The 24,924-nt window shown below is 48.2% G+C and overlaps 1 protein-coding gene across 1 annotated transcript in view; it reads right to left on the bottom strand.

Annotated features, from left to right (window-relative positions):
* Positions 1–7,697, bottom strand: part of ACMSD (aminocarboxymuconate semialdehyde decarboxylase) — a 92,354-nt gene extending 84,657 nt beyond the window's left edge. The window contains exons 1-2 of the mRNA XM_068121934.1: positions 7,592–7,697; positions 7,330–7,374 (exon numbers count right to left, since the gene is read on the bottom strand). Coding sequence (XP_067978035.1) covers positions 7,330–7,374; positions 7,592–7,648 — 102 coding nt within the window. The 5' untranslated portion in view covers positions 7,649–7,697. The remainder of the gene's footprint in view (positions 1–7,329; positions 7,375–7,591) is intronic.
* Positions 7,698–24,924: the final 17,227 nt, after the last annotated feature.

Here is a 24,924-nt window from a genome sequence, read left to right as displayed (position 1 = left end):
GGACACCTTCAAGGATGAACTCGGGACATTGAAGGGCTTCACTGCCAAGCTCAAGGTTGAGAAAGATGTGAAACCAGTTGAGAAAGATGTGCTTCTGCAAAGCACGCCCCGTCCCTTTCACATTGCAAGAAAAAGTTAGCGCAGAATTAGCCAGACTGGAAAAGTTAGGTATCATTGAGTCAGTTCAGTACTCAAATTGGGCTGCTCCAGTTGTTCCTGTTGTGAAGGCAGATAGGTCGATGCGCCTTTGTGGGGATTACAAAATGTCAATCAACAAATGTTCCACCTTGGACAAATATCCCATACCAAGGATCGATGACGTATACGCAAAACTGGGTGGAGGACAGTCCTTTACCAAGCTCGACATGAGATCGGCCTACCTACAAGTCGTTCTGGATGAGGATTCCAAAGAATATCTCACCATCAACACGCATCGGGGGCTCTACAGATACAACCGCCTGAGTTCTGGGGTCAAATCGGCGCCAGGAATCTACCAACGCTGTATGGACAGCCTGTTCGCTGCTGAACCACACGTTGTTGTTTACCAAGACGACATCCTAGTCACTGGCCGCTCAGAGCTTCATCATCTGGACAACCGCGAATGTGTGCTACGTATTATTTCCGACTCTGGACTACGCCTGCGGAGAGACAAGTGCGAGTTCATGGTTCCGTCGGTGCCCTATTTGGGCCATCGTATCGATGCCGAAGGCTTACATCCCACAGAAGAGAAGATCAGAGCAATCAAAGACGCCCCTGCTCCGACAAACATTACTGAACTCGATGCTTACATTGGCATGCTGCAATACTACAGCAGGTATATCCCAAACATTGCTACCATGCTGGGCCCACTGTATTGCCTGTTGAAAAAAGGCATCAGCTGGAAATGGGACATTCTGGAGTCAGCAGCCTTCCAGAAGTCAAAAGACATGCTGCAGTCTTCAAATGTGCTAGTTCACTATGACCCAGACAAAGATATGGTCCTGTCGTGTGATGCGAGTCAGTACGGGGTTGGTGCAGTTCTGTCACACATCATGCCAGATCGCACAGAGAGACCAATAGCATTCGCATCTCGTACACTGTCTCCTGCTGAGAAGAACTACAGTCAGTTGGACAAAGAAGGACTCGGCATTGTATTTGGAGTTAAGAAGTTTCACCAGTACGTTTTCGGTCGGCATTTCACGATTTACATGGACCACAAGCCACTGATTAGTTTGTTTGGTCCATCAAAGGCTACCTCAGAGGTCTTACCGCCTCGGATCATACACTGGTCACTTTCACTCTCGGCTTATGATTACGATATTTCGTACAGACCTGGCTCCACAATTTCAAATGCAGATGCCATGAGTCGCCTATCACTTCCGGACACAGTGTTTGACCCCCCTGTACCTGGCAGCGTGATATCTCTGATGGACTTTTTGAATGACAACCCAATTGATGCCAACCAGATATGGACCTACACCAGGCATGACCCACTTCTTTCCAAGGTCATTCGTGCTACTGGGCATGGGTGGGGCCTTCTATGCGATGCTGACCCTGAATTGAATTCTTACAAAGTCAGGCAAAATGAACTAAGTATCGAGAATGGCTGCTTGCTGTGGGGATGCCGAGTGGTCATTCCCCCAAACTTGCGCACAAAGATTTTGGACCAGCTTCACGATTGTCATCCAGGCATTGTAAGAATGAAATCGCTGGCATGGAACTATGTCTGGTGGCCTCACCTCGACTCTGACATCGAACAGTGTGTGAAACATTGTTATCCATGCCAAAGCAGTCAAAACGCCCCTGCTAAGGCACCATTACACCCCTTGGAATGGCCCACTGAACCATGGCAGAGGATTCAGCTTGACTATGCTGGACCCATCGAAGGCCGTATGATCCTTGTTGTTACGGACGCTCACACTAAATGGATCGACGCCTATGTAACACATACAGCAACCTCACACGCTACCATAGAGAGGCTGCGCCAGTGCGCCTGTGCTTTGCCACTCATGGTTTGGCACGCTTGATAGTCACTGACAATGGAACCTGTTTCTCAAGTTCTGAATTCACTGAATTCACCCGCCTGAATGGTATAATTCACAAGTTTGTGAGCCCACACCATCAAGCTTCAAATGGACTATCTGAAAGCTCTGTGAGTTTCGTCAAGTCTGGTCTAAGTAAGATACCCGGCGGAAGCCTTCAGACCAGACTATCACGTGTGCTTTTCGCTCACCACATCACTCCCCACACAACGACAGGGGTGACACCAGCTGAGCTGCTGATGAAACGACGTTTGCGTACACGACTGGATTGTCTAAGACCAGATGTGGTGTCGGTTGTGTATCAAAATCAGTGGAAACAGAGGCTTCACCATGACAAACATGCTGTACAGCGCTCTATAAAGGTCGGGGACCCGGTGTTTGTGAGAAACTTTGGTCGCGGAATGGTTTGGTTACCAGGGCGGGTTCACAAAAATGAGGGACGGTTGTCCTACGTTATCAAACTAGAGGACATTCGAGTCATCCGGAGGCACCTTGATCATGTCCGGTATCGGTCCTGTGATCCTGTCATTTTCACAAATGATATCTCGCCACTTCCTGAACCTGTGAACAGCGACATTGTTGCCGCAGATAGTACTGCACCATTCCCTGAGGCTGAACCCCATAACGCTGTTGCAGCACCACCAGTGGAGCCGTGTGGCGGCTTTGCACCCCGTCGATCATCCAGAGTTCGAAAGGCGCCTACTCGCCTTGACTTGTAGCTAATATTCTTGTATGCATTTTGCATTCGATTTTCAATTTCAATTCAATTTTCGCATTCAATTTTGCATTTGCAATTTCGCAATTTTGTATGTCTGTATTTTTGTATGCGTTGGTATGCTTTTCACTGTTATTTTCACATTGGTATTTTCACTGCTAATGGGAGAGGGGGGGGGGGGGGGATGTTATGTATTGCATGGGATTAAACCGGAAGGCGGATATAAAGGAGGCGGGGCATACGGCTTGGCAGAGGAAGCTGGGCCTACGCTGGGCGCTTGTGGTTTTCCCGGCTGCACAATAAACGACTGATGGTGCACTCAAACTGCCTTCCCAGCCTGATACATTACAAAATGTAATATCACAGACCCTACAAATACATTTGTGCAAAAAAAATGTTTGTATTATGATTGGTGTAAATCATGACAACACAACAACTCAGGTACAGTCATTATCCTCAGCTAAAATAAGCCCGTGCCTTGGTAATGACGCGTGGTGAGAAGATCCTCGCGATCCGAGCCAAGCTAGTATATATACAGACTTGGCATTTAATATGGAATTTATTTTTTTTCTTGACGGGTTTACTTTCTGAACTCAGCATATCAATCTGGTGAGTTTCTTTTACCCTTCGGTGATGTCTTTGTTGAAAGAACCATGTCACTGATTGTCTTTCGCAGCAAGAAGTCAATAACAGGATTATATCACAGGTGGCGTGACAAAATGTAAGGACAGGTACATTTGACGATTGGCTTCACAATCGGGTATATAAGGGTTGTTGCGTTCTGTATTAGTGGAAAACAACTGCTGCACGTCTACAAAAGTTATTGCTGCTTCCTCTGGAGATGGTCCGTCAACTTGACAATGCTGTTTGTCATGGAGTGGTGGCTTTACGCAATTCTGGCATGAAACAGCATGCTATTGCTCGGCAGTATGGCATCACTCAAGGTCAGGTGTCAAAGATCCTGAAACGAAATGCTCAGAGGGGTGTCCCTACTCCAATACCGAGGCCAAGACGTCCACGCAGAACCACAAGGAGAGATGATCGCCAGCTGCACCGGTTAGTCTGCAATGGCCGTACCAAGTCAGCTAATTGGCTTAGGGCTGAGTGGCAGCAACTCACAAATGTGCCTGTATCCAGAAGGCCAGTCAACCAACGACTGGTTCAAGCAGGCTTTCATGCCAGGCGTCCCCTGAGAAAGCCACGCCTGACCAGACAACACCGCCAGCGCCGATTGCAGTGGGCCAGAGAGCACCGTCAATGGCAGCCAGGACACTGGAATCACGTGACCTTCAGTTACTAGTCTAGATTTCTGGTCTATCGTCAAGATGGCCGCATCCGAGTGTGCAGACAAGTGCATGAAGCCCACAACGAAGATTGTTTTGGGCCAAGAGTCCAAGCTGGAGGTGGTGGGGTGACCGTTTGGGCTGCTTTTCATGCAGGGTGCAAAACTGACCTGGTTGTTCTGAATGGAAACCTGAAGCAGTTCAAGTACAGGATCATTTTGGAAGAAACATTGCTTCCATTTGCTCGTGCAGCCTTTCGAGGAAACTTTGTCTTCCAAGATGACAATGCACAGCCTCATCGTGCTCGCATGATCCAACACTTTCTTGCTGACCGTGGTGTAGAGCATATGGAGTGGCCTGCCATGTCCCCGGATATGAATCCGATAGAGAACTTGTGGGCAGAATTAACGCATCAAATCGACAACTTGGACTAGCAGCCCACCTCTGTGCGTGAATTGCAGCAGGATATTGTCACTGCATGGCAAGCGATTCCTGTCCAAACCTTGGCAAATCTCGTGAACAGCATGCCTCAACGTGTACATGCTCTCCTGAATGCTCGTGGGGGTTACACGAAGTACTGAACTGTAATTTTACTGTCCGTAATCCCAGTCATAATTTAGCTTTTGTTTTTGTTGAAAAAAAATTTGGCTAATGTGCAAAATAAAGAGATGCTTCTGGAAAACGTACAGAAGTTTAACACAGTACTGTCTGTGAATTGAGTTCGATATCAGTTTACATCACTTTCAAGGATCAATTTAATTGCTTCGAAATGTCAAATGTGGTTTTTGTTTCTTTTAAAGGTCACATTAACAAAATCTAGAATAATTTCAACATAATTCCAATGAACTTTTGGTTCTAAGTCGTCTTGAAAAGTAAATTCACCCCCACAAAAAATATTCCATATTAAATGGCAAGTCTGTGAATGGCATTCAGGAAGTATTCAGACCCCTTCACTTTTTTCACATTGTTATGTTGCAGCCTTATGCTGAAATCGTTTAAATTCATATTTTCCCTCATCAATCTACACTCAATACCCCAAAATGACAAAGAGAAAACAGGATTTTAGAAAGTTTTGCAAATTTATTAAAAAGAAAAAACTGAAATATCACATTGACATAAGTATTCAGACTCTTTGCTATGACACTTGAAATTTAGCTCAGGCGCCTCCCATTTCTCTTGATCAACTTTGAGATATTTCTACACCTTGATTGGAGTCCACCTGTGGTACATTCAATTGATTGGACATGATTTGGAAAGGCACACACCTGTCTATATAAGGTCTCATAGCTGACAATGCATATCAGAGCAAAAACCAAGCCATGAGGTCGAAGCAACTGCCTGCAGAGCTGAGAGACAAGATTGTGTCGAGGCACAGATCTGGGGAAGCCTGCAAAACAATCTCTGCTGCATTGAAGGTTCCCAAGAGCACAGTGGCCTCCATAATTCTTAAATGGAAGAAGTTTGGAACAATCAGGACTTTTCCTAGAGCCAAACTGAGCAATCGGGGGAGAAGGGCCTTGGTAATAGGGGTGACCAAGAACCCGATGGTCACTCTGGCTGAGCTCCAGAGATCCTGTGTGGAAATGGGAGAAACTTCCAGAAGGACAACCATCACTGCAACACTCCACCGATCTGGGCTTTATGGCAGAGTGGCCAGAGGGAAGCCAAACAGTTCAATCTTGGTTTCATCAGACCACAGAATCTTGTTCCTCACAGTCTGAGAGTCCTTTAGGTGCTTTTTTACAAACTCCAAGTGGGCTTTCATGTGTCTTTCACTGAGGAGAGGCTTCCGAGAAACATATGTATGTATATATATATATTGTTACAGACGCGGTTTAGATGTTATGATGGGCCGAGCGGATGGTCCAACCGCGACCTAACAGGATCCCCAATTGGCCCGATTCCACCCGACGTTGACCAGATCGCACCACAGATATTCAATCGGGAAACCTCTAAAGCGACCGAAAGAGAAGGAAAAAGAGAAGAAGACAGAGTACGGAGGAAGAACAGATTTATTATACACACACAAGCAAAAAGAAAGAGCGACCAAAATTATTTACAGCAATGGATGGAAGAAGCAGTCACACAGTGCATCGTTAGCTTATCCTATTCAATTTACTTAACCCCAGGACAACGAGTAGGACAGACGACGTTCACACTTACACGGGGGATATTGCAGGCAGGTAGGGCTTGAGGTGGATTGCTGGAGAGGGAGGCAGGGTCGGAGGCAGCAGCTCTCAATTCCTCGCGTTTTTGGCGGGAAAACCCTCCGTCGCGTATCCGCTGCCGATGCTGTAGACGTCACGCGCTGGCTCGGGCACACCTGCTCCTCTCCTTCTGGTGGAGCCGTCTCCCTCCTTTCAGCGCGTCTTTCCAAAGCTGGTTTCCTCTCCGAGTACCTCTCCTCTTTGGCTTGGAGCGTCTCGCATCTCACCGCTCACCGCTCACCGCTCCTCTTGGTATGCCGCCTCTTCGCCCATCTCCCAGGTCATCTGGTGAAGCAGTCCCTTACAGTCCCTTTTATTACTCCGGGCGGAATCAAGCCGCCGGCTGCGAGGGCACGCCTACCGGGTCGCTAACCGCGGTGCTGGTTGGCCAAGTGGGGTTGGCTCACTCCTCCCCTCTATGACGAGGTGGAGACACGCCTTTCTTCTCCGAGATTAGCACATGGGCAATGGCGGCTTGCTGGATTGAACACCACTCGCACCGCTTTTGAAAGGAACTTTGGAGAGCGGAGATGATTGGGGAAATTGAAAGGGCCTACGCTTATTTCGTTTGATACAATGCAGAGTCAATCTAGTGGGAAACACATATTTAACCTACATAGAATAAGAAAATAAACTATTTAAAAAGATATATCGTGGCCTGCGTGTAAGTTTCATGGAATTAACTAGGAGGACGGCTGCGACCATTATTTACATTACGAGGGTGTTACACATAACAAAACCACACTTTTTACATTCGTTACACTTCCTCCAAAATTGTTACACTTCTCAAAAACCGTTACACTTCTCAAATTCGTTACACTTCTCAAAACCGTTACACTATATACACACACCCACACACACACACACACACACACACACACACACACACACACACACCCAAACACACACACACACACACAGAGACACACACACACACACACACACACACACACACACACACACACACACACACGACATGTAAAGGAGAAACCTGACAAAAAGGTTACTTTTTCACCAACCATTTATCGCATTTGCTGCAGATGCATGAGATGTTTTATTGGATCACCGTGCAATAAAACGAGGAGTTATTTAAATGTACTCACATGTGCATGATGACCGATTGTGACCCAACCCTCGTAGCCAAACCTCTGCGGGTGAAAAAAAAGAAATACATAAATGTACATGCATTGAAAACACTAAACAGATTGAAGTTTCATCCTCCATGAAGGCGAAGAGCATGTTTTCAGTGGTTTATTTTTGTGGTGAAATCCGTAATTGTAAAGATCTGCTACGACTTATTCACTGTCACTTTAACTTTGCAATAACGTCAACTGCTGCTGCTGTCACGTGATGTGCAGTCCCTACCTTTGTGAGGTCCGGCAATTCCTTTGGCAAGATGTGCGTATGAATGTCGATCTTCATGGTTGATGTGAAAATGTGTGTGCGTTTGTGTTTGGGTGTGTGTGTGTGGGTGTGGATGACTTTAACAGCGTGGGCAGCAAAAGCGTTCCGCCAATGGGATGTGCAGTTGGTGCCAAGCCTCTAAGTAAACAAACCCGGATAAGCAATATATCCCTCTACACGTTTTGGTCAATGTACATGTCACATGCCAGTGTGTAAAGAAACAACATACAAATATCACCTGTCCGAGTCTGAGTAACTGCTACTTTGGCTATCATGTGGCATTGCATTGTGGTTCACCAAGCTGCTGCTGTTTTTTTCCAAGGACAATATCAATGAATATTCCCCAAGTGGAACAGACGCTCGTCTCCCGATGGAGGGCAGTCGAAGTCGGGCTGCATGAGGTGGTAAAAGGGGATTAAGGGGTTATAAGGTGTCTCAGGGTTCTGATGTCTCGTGACAACACTGGAAGCTTCTTGTGAGCCTCCACTTCCTACAGAAATTGCAAATACCAGGGTGTGGTGCCAAGGAACTGAAGGACGATCATGCTTTGTGTTAAGATAATATTTTATGAAAATTTCCACAACTGTACAGCACACAGACGCCACTGAACATATATTTGCGCAATATTGTGTAATACGAAATATTGTGTACTGAAGGTTTTTCAGAACTAAAATTGATCAGAATTAAAGTGGTTCAGAACTAAAGTTGTTCAGAACTAAAGTTTCTCAAAACTAAAGTTTCTCAGAACTAAAGTTGTTCAAAACTGAAGGTGATCAGAACTAAAGTTGCTCAGAACTAAAGTTGTTCAGAAGGAAAGTTGCTCAGAACTAAAGTTGCTCAGAACTAAAGTTGTTCAGAAGTAAAGCTGCTCAGAACTAAAGTTGCTCGGAACTAAAGTTGCTCAGAACTAAAGTTGCTCAGAACTAAAGTTGCTCAGAACTAAAGTTGCTCAGAACTAAAATTGCTCAGAACTAAAGTTGTTCAGAACTAAAGTTTCTCAAAACTAAAGTTTCTCAGAACTAAAGTTGTTCAAAACTGAAGGTGATCAGAACTAAAGTTGCTCAGAACTAAAGTTGTTCAGAAGGAAAGTTGCTCAGAACTAAAGTTGCTCAGAACTAAAGTTGTTCAGAAGTAAAGCTGCTCAGAACTAAAGTTGCTCAGAACTAAAGTTGTTCAGAACTAAAGTTGTTCAGAACTAAAGTTGTTCAGAACTAAAGTTGTTCAGAACTAAGGTTGTTCAGAACTAAAGTTGCTCAGAACTAAAGTTGCTCAGAACTAAAGTTGCTCAGAACTAAAGTTGTTCAGAACTAAGGTTGTCCAGAACTAAAGTTGCTCAGAACTAAAGTTGTTCAGAACTAAAATTGTTCAGAAGTAAAGCTGCTCACAACTAAAGTTGCTCAGAACTAAAGTTGCTCAGAACTAAAGTTGTTCAGAACTAAAGTTGTTCAGAACTAAAGTTTCTCAGAACTAAAGTTGCTCGGAACTAAAGTTGCTCAGAACTAAAGTTGCTCAGAACTAAAGTTGCTCAGAACTAAAGTTGCTCAGAACTAAGATTGCTCAGAACTAAAGTTGTTCAGAACTAAAGTTGTTCAGAACTAAAGTTGCTCAGAACTAAAGTTGTTCAGAAGTAAAGTTGCTCAGAACTAAATTTGTAACTAAAGTGAATGAAGCCAATTTCATATTAAGGTTGTTCAGAAGTAAAGCTGCTCAGAACTAAATTTGCTCAGAACTAAAGTTGTTCAGAAGTAAAGCTGCTCAGAACTAAGGTTGTTCAGAACTAAAGTTGCTCAGAACTAAAGTTGTTCAGAAGTAAAGCTGCTCAGAACTAAATTTGCTCAGAACTAAGGTTGTTCAGAACTAAAGTTGCTCAGAACTAAAGTTGTTCAGAAGTAAAGCTGCTCAGAACTAAATTTGCTCAGAACTAAAGTTGTTCAGAAGTAAAGCTGCTCAGAACTAAAGTTGCTCAGAACTAAAGTTGTTCAAAACTAGAGTTGCTCAGAACTAAATTTGCTCAGAACTAAAGTTGTTCAGAAGTAAAGCTGCTCAGAACTAAATTTGCTCAGAACTAAAGTTGTTCAGAAGGAAAGTTGCTCAGAACTAAAGTTGCTCAGAACTAAAGTCGTTCAGAAGTAAAGTTGCTCAGAACTAAAGTTGTTCAGAAGGAAAGTTGCTCAGAACTAAAGTTGCTCAGAACTAAAGTTGTTCAGAACTAAAGTTGTTCAGAAGTAAAGCTGCTCAGAACTAAAGTTGCTCAGAACTAAAGTTGCTCAGAACTAAAGTTGTTCAGAAGGAAAGTTGCTCAGAACTAAAGTTGCTCAGAACTAAAGTTGTTCAGAAGGAAAGTTGCTCAGAACTAAAGTTGCTCAGAACTAAAGTTGTTCAGAACTAAAGTTGTTCAGAAGTAAAGCTGCTCAGAACTAAAGTTGCTCAGAACTAAAGTTGTTCAGAACTAAAGTTGTTCAGAACTAAAGTTGCTCAGAACTAAAGTTGTTCAGAACTAAAGTTGTTCAGAAGTAAAGCTGCTCAGAACTAAAGTTGCTCAGAACTAAAGTTGCTCAGAACTAAAGTTGTTCAGAAGTAAAGCTGCTCAGAACTAAAGTTGCTCAGAACTAAAGTTGTTCAGAACTAAAGTTGTTCAGAAGTAAAGCTGCTCAGAACTAAAGTTGCTCAGAACTAAAGTTGCTCAGAACTAAAGTTGCTCAGAACTAAAGTTGTTCAGAACTAAAGTTGTTCAGAAGTAAAGCTGCTCAGAACTAAAGTTGTTCAGAAGTAAAGCTGCTCAGAACTAAAGTTGCTCAGAACTAAAGTTGCTCAGAACTAAAGTTGTTCAGAACTAAAGTTGTTCAGAACTAAAGTTGCTCAGAACTAAAGTTGCTCAGAACTAAAGTTGCTCAGAACTAAAGTTGTTCAGAACTAAATTTGTAACTAAAGTGAATGAAGCCAATTTCATATCAGCATTCATGAAAAGCACTCCAAAGGAAGCTACATGTGGATAAACACTCGGGTTTGGCCTCTTTCATTGAGAAGGAATTTGCTTTTGTTTAGACAGAAATGAAATGATGTAATAAAAATGTTGAAACTTGGTATGACAGTCATGAAACAATGCCGACGCTGTTCATTCAATGAGCTGCATAAAGTAAATTGTTAACAAAACTTTATTTGGCTGAAATGAGCACTTTGATCATGGTGCTGACAGGTGGCGTAAACGTACGCACACTCCCATCTAAGTTTTTTTTTTTGTATACTGAATCGAGGCTCGTGAAAGAGCTAACATTTATTTCACAAACAAATCAACCAGACAAACAAAATATACAAAAAGAGGGAGCGGAAGACAAGATGGGGAGAGAAGGGGAAGCACACAACCACAACATTTGAGAGCAGGGAGAAATGTGGGAGGGAGAGAAGTGTGGGTTGTCCAGCCAGGGTTCGAATCCCGACCCAGCTATAAATTGTCATCCCGATGTTTCACGTTAAACTGAAGTCCCTTCTGCCACCATTCATTTCCTTGCTTTCCCCAGCCAACCACACAAGAACGTCGGAATAATAGTAGCTTAGAGGAAGAAGAAGCGTAAGAAGAAGATGATCAATGGGGCTTATTCTCTTACATATCGTGGTTGAAATGCAATATCCTCCTGGGTTTTTTTTTTGGTCTCAACAGATTATCTGGAGTTTCGCATGTTCGTGCGTGACGAAGGACATAGGGAGGGAGGGAGACTTGGAACACACATATATATCTATTACACATCAATATGGTGCAATATTTGACATACCACCGTCCCCCACCCTGTAAGATACACATCATGTAAACACATCTGAAGACTGTGAACCCTTTCACCGAAGTAGAAATTACACATCGGAACTTTTGTTTTCACAAATTTGTGCCACGTTGCAGCTGCAGAGCATCATCTGCAATGATGATAAATTAAAACGTCAAAAATGGAATATAAAACCTCGGTCAACAGGTACGTATGAATTGGGGGTGGAGGGGGTAAAGGTAGATATTAAAAATGAGTAAACAACTATGGTAAATAAAATTGTCATGATCTGTAAGTGCAGAATGCAGCAATGTTTTTCGTTTTAGGTAAAAAAAAAAAAAATTTTTTTGTGTTGGTGGTGTTTTTAATCTTTTAACCCTCCCACAAACCTTTTAATAGTGTATAATAGTAATATTAGCAGCTCAAAGGATCATGAATCACAACAACAAAGAGCAATCAGATTGCAGACCCTCACCAGTACATGTTTGTGCGGTGTATTTCGTGTGGCGTTTATTACATCCGCCACCAAAGGTAGATGGAGGTTATGTTTTCACCTCTGTCTGTCTGTTTGTTTGTGAACGAGATATCTCGAAAGGTTGTGGACGGATTCGGCCGAAATTTGGTCGAGATGTAGCTTATGTGGCAAGGACGAAATGGTTAGATTTTGGTGAAGATCCGGATTCGGATCCGGCTACTGGAATTTTTTCGTGATTCTTCACCATTGGGAGAAGGGGCAAAAACGATACATAGGAGACTATCTCGAAAAGTTGTAAACAGATTTGGACGAAACTTGTTGGACACGTTGTGTGTCTGACGAGGACAAGTAGATTCTATTTTGGTGAAGATCCGGATCCGGATAGTAGAATTTTAAAAGTGATTCTTCACCATTGGGAGATAGGGCCAAAAACGATACATAGCAGGATATCTCAAAAAGTTGTGGATGGATTTGGACGAAACTTGGTGGAGAGGTTGGGTGTCTGACAAGGACGATTCGATTCGATTTTGGTGAAGATCTGAATATGTATTCGGATATGAGAATTATTTAATTTTTAAGTGATTCTTCACCATTGAGAGATAGGGCCAAAAAACGATACATAGCAGGATATCTCAAAGAGTTAAGGATGGATTTGGACGAAACTTGTTGGACAGGTTGTGTGTCTGACCAGGAAGATTCGATTCAATTTTGGTGAAGATCCGGATCAAGCTAGTAAATTTTTTAAGTCATTCTTCGAACGGCTCAACCTTTCGGACAGCAGCACAGGATTAACAGTACCTCCAGCAGCCTTCAGCAGCACATTTCCTATTGACCTGCACCCAGGTGTACCCCAGGGTGCAGGAGGTGCGCCTGATCAAACCACCAATCACAAATTTGTTTTTGGGAGACCTCGTGACATTACGCCATTATACCATCAGCCAATGGCAAGCTTTTGGTGTGACCGCTTCGCATTCATCCTCACACCCACCCACGCCTTCCAACCCCACAGTAATTATTTGTGTCTGTGACTTTCCTCTGGTTTGTCCAAGTTCATTGCTCGCATACTTAGACATGTGGAACAAACACAACGAGGATTGTACAACCACCCCGTGTTTGCGGAGCGAGTAAAACACATCACGATCCAACAGCACATAATTCGACATGATCCAACAGAAGAACACGACCTCGCCCGCAGAACCGGAGGTGTTTTTAATTACGTGGTGGTGAGGAGTTTTTAATGACTTGGTGGTGAGGAGTTTTGAATTACGTGGTGGTGAGGTGTTTTGAATTACTTGGTGGTGAGGTGTTTTGAATTACTTGGTGGTGAAGTGTTTTGAATTACGTGGTGGTGAGGTGTTTTGAATTACTTGGTGGTGAGGTGTTTTGAATTACTTGGTGGTGAGGTGTTTTGAATTACTTGGTGGTGAGGTGTTTTGAATTACGTGGTGGGAAGGTGTTTTGAAATACTTGGTGGTGAGGAGTTTTTAATTACTTGGTGGTGAGGAGTTTTTAATTACTTGGTGGTGAGGTGTTTTGAATTACGTGGTGGTGAGGTGCTTTGAATTACTTGGTGGTGAGGTGTTTTGAATTACGTGGTGGTGAGGTGTTTTGAATTACTTGGTGGTGAGGTGTTTTGAATTACTTGGTGGTGAGGTGTTTTGAAATACTTGGTGGTGAGGAGTTTTTAATTACTTGGTGGTGAGGAGTTTTTAATTACTTGGTGGTGAGGTGTTTTGAATTACATGGTGGTGAGGTGTTTTGAATTACTTGGTGGTGAGGTGTTTTGAATTACGTGGTGGTGAGGTGTTTTGAATTACTTGGTGGTGAGGTGTTTTGAAATACTTGGTGGTGAGGTGTTTTGAATTACTTGGTGGTGAGGTGTTTTGAATTACTTGGTGGTGAGGTGTTTTGAATTACGTGGTGGTGAGGTGTTTTGAATTACTTGGTGGTGAGGTGTTTTGAAATACTTGGTGGTGAGGTGTTTTGAATTACATGGTGGTGAGGTGTTTTGAATTACTTGGTGGTGAGGTGTTTTGAATTACGTGGTGGTGAGGTGTTTTGAATTACTTGGTGGTGAGGTGTTTTGAAATACTTGGTGGTGAGGTGTTTTGAATTACTTGGTGGTGAGGTGTTTTGAATTACTTGGTGGTGAGGTGTTTTGAATTACTTGGTGGTGAGGTGTTTTGAATTACGTGGTGGTGAGGCGTTTTAAAATACTTGGTGGTGAGGTGTTTTGAATTACGTCGTGGTAAGGTGTTTTGAAATACTTGGTGGTGAGGTGTTTTGAATTACTTGGTGGTGAGGTGTTTTGAATTACTTGGTGGTGAGGTGTTTTGAATTACGTGGTGGTGAGGGGTTTTAAAATACTTGGTGGTGAGGTGTATTGAATTACGTGGTGGTGAGGTGTTTTGAATTACTTGGTGGTGAGGTGCTTTGAATTACGTGGTGGTGAGGTGTTTTAAAATACTTGGTGTTGAGGTGTTTTGAATTACTTGGTGGTGAGGTGATTTAAATTACTTGGTGGTGAGGTGTTTTGAATTACGTGGTGGTGAGGTGTTTTAAAATACTTGGTGGTGAGGTGTTTTAAAATACTTGGTGGTGAGGTGTTTTGAATTACTTGGTGGTGAAGTGTTTTGAATTACGTGGTGGTGAGATGTTTTGAATTACTTGGTGGTGAGGTGTTTTGAATTACTTGGTGGTGAGGTGTTTTGAATTACTTGGTGGTGAGGTGTTTTGAATTACGTGGTGGGAAGGTGTTTTGAAATACTTGGTGGTGAGGAGTTTTGAATTACTTGGTGGTGAGGTGTTTTGAATTACTTGGGGGTGAGGTGTTTTGAATTACTTGGTGGTGAAGTGTTTTGAATTACGTGGTGGTGAGGTGTTTTGAATTACTTGGTGGTGAGGTGTTTTGAATTACTTGGTGGTGAGGTGTTTTGAATTACTTGGTGGTGAGGTGTTTTGAATTACGTGGTGGGAAGGTGTTTTGAAATACTTGGTGGTGAGGAGTTTTTAATTACTTGGTGGTGAGGAGTTTTTAATTACTTGGTGGTGAGGTGTTTTGAATTACGTGGTGGTGAGGTGCTTTGAATTACTTGGTGGTGAGGTGTTTTGAATTACGTGGTGGTGAGGTGTTTTGAATTACTTGGTGGTGAGGTGTTTTGAATTACTTGGTGGTGAGGTGTTTTGAAATACTTGGTGGTGAGGAGTTTTTAATTACTTGGTGGTGAGGAGTTTTTAATTACTTGGTGGTGAGGTGTTTTGAATTACATGGTGGTGAGGTGTTTTGAATTACTTGGTGGTGAGGTGTTTTGAATTACGTGGTGGTGAGGTGTTTTGAATTACTTGGTGGTGAGGTGTTTTGAAATACTTGGTGGTGAGGTGTTTTGAATTACTTGGTGGTGAGGTGTTTTGAATTACTTGGTGGTGAGGTGTTTTGAATTACGTGGTGGTGAGGTGTTTTGAATTACTTGGTGGTGAGGTGTTTTGAAATACTTGGTGGTGAGGTGTTTTGAATTACATGGTGGTGAGGTGTTTTGAATTACTTGGTGGTGAGGTGTTTTGAATTACGTGGTGGTGAGGTGTTTTGAATTACTTGGTGGTGAGGTGTTTTGAAATACTTGGTGGTGAGGTGTTTTGAATTACTTGGTGGTGAGGTGTTTTGAATTACTTGGTGGTGAGGTGTTTTGAATTACTTGGTGGTGAGGTGTTTTGAATTACGTGGTGGTGAGGCGTTTTAAAATACTTGGTGGTGAGGTGTTTTGAATTACGTCGTGGTAAGGTGTTTTGAAATACTTGGTGGTGAGGTGTTTTGAATTACTTGGTGGTGAGGTGTTTTGAATTACTTGGTGGTGAGGTGTTTTGAATTACGTGGTGGTGAGGGGTTTTAAAATACTTGGTGGTGAGGTGTATTGAATTACGTGGTGGTGAGGTGTTTTGAATTACTTGGTGGTGAGGTGCTTTGAATTACGTGGTGGTGAGGTGTTTTAAAATACTTGGTGTTGAGGTGTTTTGAATTACTTGGTGGTGAGGTGATTTAAATTACTTGGTGGTGAGGTGTTTTGAATTACGTGGTGGTGAGGTGTTTTAAAATACTTGGTGGTGAGGTGTTTTAAAATACTTGGTGGTGAGGTGTTTTGAATTACGTGGTGGTGAGGTGTTTTGAATTACTTGGTGGTGAAGTGTTTTGAATTACGTGGTGGTGAAGTGTTTTGAATTACGTGGTGGTGAGTTGTTTTGAATTACGTGGTGGTGAGGTGATTTAAAATACTTGGTGGTGAGGTGTTTTGAATTACATGGTGGTGGGGAGTACTTACTTTTTCCACATGCAAAATTTGCATTTATGTTTATTTAAATTATACAATGGACTACAAAATGTAAATGTTTCATGATATTTGTTATATTATATTGTGGCGGACACGAAAGCCCACTGGCGTGGTGACATCATTCCGTGCACCAAGTGGGCGGCGGCCACGCCCAAGAGAGAGGCGTGGCCTCAAGATATACACGGGGCGCGCAGCCCGGAGCAGCTCAGTGCTGCAGTTTGAGTACTTTCAATAAAGACTCTTTTATGAACCGCGTTGTCCGCTTGCTCCTTGCGTAAGCATTAGCGCGCGCAGCATCGCGCTTCATATGGTGACCTCGACGTTGGATCTGCCGTAGCGATCCTTCCGAACACGACGCCATTGCAATGGGAAACAACAACGCAATGTCGATTAAACTTCCCGAATTTTGGGAGGCCCAGGCCGAAGTCTGGTTCGTCCAAGCCGAAGCCCAATTTCAGCTTCGGTGCCTCACTGGCGACGACACGCGCTACTGCCACGTCGTCGCCTCCCTCGGGCCCGGCACGGCAGCTCGAGTTGTGTCCGTCCTTCGCCACCCACCGGACGGCCACAAGTACGAGGCACTCAAGCGGCTACTCCTAGCCACGTTCGGCCTCACGGACGACGCACGGGCCGAACGCCTCCTGGATCTCCCCGAGCTCGGCGACACGCGCCCGTCGGTCCGAATGGGCCATGTGCTGTCACTGTTGGGCGACGAAGCCCCCAGTTCTCTCTTCCGGGCGCTTTTCCGTCGCCAACTTCCAGCGCAGGTTCGCCTCGCGTTGGCCGGGACCGTGCTAACGGAACCCCGAGCATTGGCAGCCGAGGCGGACAGGTACTTCGCGGCTTCGGATACGCGGGCGAGAGTCGGTGCGGCCATCACGGACCTCGAGGCTGATGCTGCTGATGATGCTGATCCGCAGCATCAGCTTACACAGCATACGCAGCATGCTGATACGCACCTCGTGACCGCCGCCACGCCCCGCCCACCGCCGCGGCGAAAACCGCCACCACGGGGAAAACCGCCAACTCCACCGGCCTGGCAGAGCCAGCTGCACTCCTCCAGCTCCACCACCTGGTGCTGGTTCCACGCCAAGTTCGGCCACGAGGCTCGGCAGTGTCATCCGCCATGCTCCTTCAACAGGTCGGGAAACGCCCGGGCCGGCGCTCAATAGTGGCGATGAGCGCCGGCCGTTCGAGCAGCCTGCTGTTCATAACGGACACCTTATCCGGGCGCCGTTACCTGTGCGACACGGGAGCGCAGGTGAGTGTCGTTCCCGCCGGTACGTCAGACAAGCACGCCGCGGGCGGGGGCCCCGCGCTGCTTGCCGCGAACGGGACGCCCATCCGTACGTACGGAAAACGCTGCCTTTCTCTGCGGTTTGGAGGGCAGGTTTTCCGATGGACGTTCGTCACCGCCGACGTGCCCATGGCACTGCTTGGCGCGGACTTCCTGTGCGCTAATGGGCTCCTGGTCGACGTAAAGCGCAGACGTCTTGTCCAGGCCGAGACGTTCAGCTCGCTCGCTTGTGCGCTGCCCAGCTCGTCGAGCAGCTCAACGAGCGGCTCGCCGAGCGGCTTGCCAAGCGGCTTGCCGAACGGTTCGGTTCTGGCCACGTTGATCGGTACGCTTCCGGCAGCGGACGAATTCACCCGCCTCCTCGCCGGCTTCCCGGCCCTCACGCAGCCCACCTTCTCAGCGGGGGCCGTCAAGCACGGGGTGGCCCATCACATCCCCACCGTCGGGCCACCGGTCTACGCCCGGGCACGCCGCCTCGAGCCGACGAAGCTGGCGGTGGCAAAAGCGGGGTTCGCTACCCTGGAGCGACTCGGCATCGTTCGGCGCTCGGAGAGTGCTTGGGCGTCGCCGCTGCACATCGTGCCGAAGCCCGGCGGGGGATGGCGACCGTGCGGGGACTATCGCCGTCTCAATGACGCCACCACTCCCGACCGCTACCCCGTCCCCCACATTCAGGACGTTTCCGCCCGTTTGGCGGGCATGTCCTTCTTCTCGAAGGTGGACCTCATACGCGGCTACCATCAGGTCCCCGTCAGGCCGGAGGACGTCCCGAAGACGGCGGTCATCACGCCATTCGGGCTCTTCGAGTTCCTGCGGATGCCCTTCGGTCTGAAGAATGCAGCTCAGGCGTTCCAGCGACTGATGGACAGCATCCTGCGCGACTTGGATTTTGTCTATGTCTACCTGGACGATATCCTCGTCGCCAGCGCGTCCCGCGAAGAGCACCTACGCCACCTCCGCACACTCTTCGAACGCCTGGGCCAGCATGGCCTGATTGTGAACCCCGCAAAGTGCCGGTTCGGCGTCGCCGTAATCGATTTTCTGGGGCACCGTGTCACCAGGCACGGAGCCGTCCCCCTGCCGGCCAAGGTGGAGGTGGTGAAGGGGTTTCCGCGCCCCCGCACGATCAGAGGGCTGCAGGAGTTCCTGGGCATGGTGAACTTTTACCATCGGTTCCTGCCCCGTATCGCCCAGCTCCTGCGCCCCCTGCACGAAGCTCTCCGAGGTAAGACGGGCAAAGGCGACGTTACCTGGACCGAGCAGATGGACACGGCATTCACGGGCGCGAAGCTCACCTTGGCTAATGCCACCATGCTCGCGCACCCGGCGCCCGATGCACCGATCGCCCTCACCACCGACGCCTCGGACTACGCGGTGGGCGCGGTGCACGAGCAATGGGTGCGTGGAGCTTGGCAACCGCTGGCGTTCTTTAGCCGCCATCTTCGCCCGCCCGAACGCCGTTACAGTACCTTCGACTGCGAGTTGCTCGGGCTTCACTTGGCGGTCAGGCACTTCTGCCATCTGCTCGAGGGCCGTGCGTTCACGGCCTTCGTCGACCACAAGCCGCTGATCTTCGCGATGGGCAAGGTCACCGAGCCGTGGTCGGCCCGGCAGCAGCGTCACCTCTCGGCCGTGTCCGAGTACACGACGGACACCCGGCACGTCGCGGGGAAGGACAACCCGGTGGCGGATTGCCTTTCCCAGGCCGTCGCCCACGCAGTCCACCTCGGCATCGACTATGCCCGGATGGCAGCGGACCAGGCCACTGACCCCGACGTCCAGGCCTTGCGGACTGCCGTCACGGGCCTCCGCGTCACCGAGGTGCCGTTCGACGGCGCGGGCGCGGCCCTCTTGTGCGATGTCTCCCTCGGGCGGCCTCGCCCCATCGTGCCCGCGGGCTGGCAGCGCCAGGTGTTTGACGCCATCCACGGCCTGTCCCACCCGGGCGCGAGGGCCTCCCAAAGCTTGATCGCCGACAAGTTCGTCTGGCATGGCCTCCGGAAGGCCGTCCGCGGCTGGGCCAGGACGTGCCTCGCGTGCCAGCGCGCCAAGGTGCACCGGCACACCCAGGCCCCGTTGGCCCCTTTCACGGTGCCGGAACGCCGGTTTGACCACGTCCACGTGGACCTGGTGGGACCTCTGCCTCCCTCGCGGGGTTTCACCCACGTCCTCACCATGGTGGACCGCACCACCCGGTGGCCAGAGGCCGTGCCCTTGGCGTCGACGACGGCGGCGGACGTCGCGCAGGCTTTCATCGCCACCTGGGTCGCCCGGTTCGGCGCCCCCTCAGACATCTCATCCGACCGCGGCCCCCAGTTCACCTCAGAGCTCTGGGGGGCGGTTGCGCAGGGGCTCGGGGTCCGGCTGCACCGAACCACGGCCTACCACCCCCAGGCTAATGGCCTGTGTGAGCGATTTCACCGCTCATTGAAGGCCGCGCTCCGGGCCACCCTCCGCGACGGCGGCTGGGTCGACAGGCTCCCCTGGGTCCTGCTGGGCCTCCGGACGGCGCCCAAGGAGGACCTGCGCGCATCCGCGGCGGAGTTGGTCTTCGGGCAACCGCTGCGGGTGCCGGGCGAGTTCCTCCCCGACTCCAAGGCACCATGGTCCGCGGCACAGCAGCGCTCCGCTCTGCAAGAGACCGCCCAGAGGTTCGCCCCGGTGCCAACGGCATGCCACGGGCACCCACCGACGCACGTCGCCCCGGAGCTTCACACGGCGGAGTACGTCTTCGTCCGCCACGATGCCCACCGGACACCACTGCGGCCCCCGTACGACGGGCCTTTCCGCGTGCTGGAGACCGGGGCGAAGCACTTCACCCTGGACATCGGCGGTACTCCTGACCGCGTTTCTGTAGACCGCCTCAAGCCGGCCCACCTCGACGTGGACCATCCACCGCCAGTGGCCCGATCCCCGCGTCGGGGCCGCCCCCCTGCGGGCGGTCCCCCGGCACCGCCCAGCCCCGCCGCCACGCCGCCCCCCGGTCCTGCACCCATCCCAGGGGCAGCCAGAGGCATCTCACCTGGCATCCCTGCACCCCGGACGCCGCCGATCGCCAGGGCGCGCTTCGGCCGGGTCATCCGTTTGCCCCGCAAACTGGCCCTCCAGGTGCGCGGGAATTCTGGGGGGGCGCGTGTGGCGGACAGGAAAGCCCACTGGCGTGGTGACATCATTCCGCGCACCAAGTGGGCGGCGGCCACGCCCAAGAGAGAGGCGTGGCCTCAAGATATACACGGGGCGCGCAGCCCGGAGCAGCTCAGTGCTGCAATTTGAGTACTTTCAATAAAGACTCTTTTATGAACCGCGTTGTCCGCTTGCTCCTTGCGTAAGCATTAGCGCGCGCAGCATCGCGCTTCAATATCACCTTTATCTATCAATATTGTTGAAATGAAGATCAAATAGCTGTTTTTTAAAATATGTTGAAAAAGTCAAAACTTTACATGGCATTAGCCACTTACTTTTGTACTCTCCTTACATTACTACTTACTTTAGCTGAAAGTCAAAACTACTTACATTAGCTCTCCCAGCAGGTTTACCCACCTGCACACCTCCACCACTGCAGTTGCCTCCGAGCTTACCTGCTCCTCACCCTAACCTATCTAACTGGGGAAGGCCCTCTGGCGCTCTCCCCACTCGGTGCCCTCTGGCACTGGGCTACCCGGGTCCGTCCTCCGAATCCTCGGGCCCCATCCACAACTCTACCGGCTCCCAGAGCCCACCTGCGGCCTCACCTGGCCGACATCCTCACAGTGGTGGAGTGCCCAAACCAACTACACACACTAACAGGCTACACGCCCAGCCATTTCCACAACACTAATGCACCCATCCAATCACCATTCTTCCACCCGCACCACAGATGCCAATATCCAACCACAATTTACCTATACCCTCTACCTAACACTTACACTACCCGCCCCGGGTATTCGTGATGGGGGTCCATTCTTCCCCCATTCACACCTCCGCACCATCCACTCCACAGTTTCCATCCTACTGTTCACCCATTCTGTTTCCAATGGGCGGTCACCCATTCTGTTCGCAATTTTGCCGATTCGCTCCATTTTGCTTCCTAGCCTCTCAAATTTAGCTTCTAGCCGTTCCCCCATTTCTCCCATTTTGCCCCCCATTTCACCCCCCAATCGCTCGCTATCAGCCCTCGCTTCGTCCCTCATTACCCCCATACTGTTTTTCAAACCTCCAATTTGGTCTCCCATTTTGGCTTCTAGCCTGTCCATAAGGGCCCCCATTTGTAACATAAAAAGGTCCGAATCCCCCAGCGGCGCTGCTACGGTCACGGGCGCGGCTAGATTTGGTGCCGCTGTAACCGCTTGCGCAAAGGCGCCATTTTGCGCGCCTGAAACCTCGTGCGCGAGAGCGCCATTTTGTGCACCTGATACCCCCTCAACCACATCCTCCATATACATTTCCCCGAGGTCCTGGGTCGATTCCACCCCGTCTATCTCTCCCACCGGCATCCCGTCGCCTTGACCAGCCATGGCACGATTTCAAAATTCGGGTTTTCCTTTAAAAACAAAACAATTTTCAGCAGCTTGTAATTTTGAGCGCGTTAAGCGTGCTTCGGGCCTCGTATCTCACTCCCCGACACCAATTTGTTACGGTCTGCGGATTAGGATGTTATTTTTACCGAGCGGAGGTATAACCGCGGCCGAACTGTTCTTCCCCGATTCACCCGATTTACCCAAACGTTGGCCGTATCGCGCCACAGCTACTCAATCTGGAAAACTCCAAAGCGACCGAATGCAAAGAGGAAGAAGACGTACAGAAGAGTAACTGGGTTTATTATTATTTACACACATAAGCAAAAAGAAAGCAGTCACGTTTATTTACAGGGGACATGAGACGCAGGTGACACAGTGCAAATTACTAGCTTATACTGACTTAGTTTACTACCCAGGACAGAACAAACAAAACAAACTCACGTAGGCAAAATGGGGAACTTGCAGGCAGGAATGGCTGGAAAGGATGAGCAGGTGGGATCACAGGGCACAGCGAGCGGGTCCACTCCGGGCGGGAAACGGGGGGGCCGGCGGCTCCTTGTATTCCGCTTTACAGCGCACACCGTCAGGGCTTCACGCGGCTGGTTGAAACGGGGCTGCACTCCTCTGCTGTATCTCTCGTGTAGCTTGCTTCGTAAAAGCTCCTCGGCTTTCTCTTGGACCCTTCCTTTTCGTGTACCTCTCCACGCAGCTCAGCTCAGCCTTTCTCTCATTTCTCTCCAGCCCATCTGCTTGGGGGACACCCCGCGGCGGGTTATATAGGCCCCGCCCCTCAACCTTTGCGAACCTCCCCCAAATGCTCTTCCTCCGCCCTCTCAAACCAAACCCCTCATGCTCGGTTGGTTGTTCGGGGCTGGCTCACTCCTCCCCTCTATGACGAGGTGGAGACACGCCCTTCTTTCCCAACCCTGCCTCATGGCCAATGGTGGTTGAAGAAAACCGCCCAAAATGCAGTTGGCCATTGAAATGAAATGAAAGGGGATCTACTCTTATTTCACTTGGTGCAATGGAGTATTTAAATTAATGGGAGACACAGCCTTACCCTAAGACACATAATAAGATATAAGCTACTGAACAAGGGTTTTATCGTGTCCTGCAATGTGGTGTTTCATGGAATAACTACCGAGACGCCCTTTTTACCTTTACACAACTCCGGAGGCAGGAGGCGCAGAATAAACAATAATCTATCTATAATTCCAGTAATCTCTGTACGTTTGTACGTCTGTACGTCTGTACGTCTGTTTGTCTGTGACCGCTGTTTCTCGACAACCACGGGTCCGATATACTTTTAACTTGCCAGGTATATTGCTGGGGACCCGAGGATGTGCCTTTTCAAGGTTTCATATTAATCGGACAATTACTTACCGAGCTATGTCCAAAAAACGATTCAACCAATCAGAGAGCAGCGAACGATCGCGTGTGCCGAACGTGGAGGACACACTCTGCCTCGGATGGCACATTTGAGAGCGTATTCATTTATTTCACGTTTGCAAACTATGTTGGCGTTAAACTATGTTTTAAAACTAATAAAACCGAATTTGCGATTCATTCGCTTTCCTGCGCGTTTGTGCACGCGATGGCGATTTCTTTACCAAACTCCGGAAGCCGTTCGCTTTGGACCAAACCATTGCATGTAAATAGAGGGGGGGGATTGTCACCGTACTCGCAAGCCGTTCGCTTTGGACCAAACCATTTCATGTAAATAGAGGGGGGGGATATAATTTTAGATATAGATATAGTACGGGCAATGCCCTAGTAATAATAAAGCACACAATAAAAAAAATACAGTCCTCATATCCGCAATATATATATATATATATATATATATATATATATATCTATATATATCTATATATATCTATCTATATATATATATATATATATATATATATATATATATATATATATATATATATATATATATATATATATATATACATACTGAAAGGCAAAAGAAACTTACCACTTGTTTGAAATGTAATAAAATTGTAACAGTTCAAAATAAAACAAACCAACAATTGCTAATTGAAACATTGGCATTTTATTGATGACATGTCAAGTTTTTGACCAAGATACACCATCTCATCAGTTTGTTCTACAGTACAGAACAGCACAGGGTGCAATGTCAGTCCCCTTTCAATAGCGTGTGTGGCCACCATTGTTTTGGATACAGGCAGTGCATCGTCGGCGTATACTGCCTACCAGTCTTTGGATGGATTGCTGCTGGATTCTGTCCCACTCAGTCCTCAATGTCTGAAGCAGCTCTGCCCGTGTCCTGGCCCTGCCAACTACGCGTCTCCCAAGCTCATCCCACAGATGCTCTATGGGATTCAGGTCAGGGGAGAGCGCAGGCCACTGCATGGTGTTGATGTTCTCACCTTGGAGAAATGCAGTGGTAAAGCGAGCAGCATGGGGACGAGCGTTGTCATGCTGAAAGGTTCTCAGTTCTGGGTGGTCTCGCAGGAATGGCAGCAGATGAGGTCGCAGGATGTTATCCACATACCGCTGGGTGTTAAGATTCCCATCCACAACCACCAGTGGCGTCCTGTACCGGCCTGATATGGCGGCCCACACCATCACACTTGGGCCGCCCCACCTGTTGGCTTGACGCACGCAACAATCGGCATATCGCTCGCCAGTTCTTCTCCAGACACGCTCACGCCCATCAGGACTGTCCACACAGAACCTTGACTCATCGCTGAAAGTGACCTCGTTCCACTGCGCCAAGGTCCACCGCTGATGCTGCTGGCACCATCTCTGTCGGTTGCGGCGATGGGCAGCCGTCATCACGGGGCCTCTGTATGGTCTTCTGGCAGTCAGACCATAGTCATGCAGTCGTCTTCGTGCAGTATCATTGGAGATCTGTGGGTTTGCACGCCCCGGAGTTTCTGCCGCAGTGCGGGATGCTGGATGGAATCGATCCCGCAGGTG

This window comes from Myxine glutinosa, chromosome 7 (assembly GCF_964187855.1).
Source record: "Myxine glutinosa chromosome 7, kmMyxGlut1.1, whole genome shotgun sequence".
In the NCBI taxonomy this organism is placed as follows: Eukaryota; Metazoa; Chordata; class Myxini; order Myxiniformes; family Myxinidae; genus Myxine; species Myxine glutinosa.
This window is presented reverse-complemented; position numbering and strand designations above follow the sequence as displayed.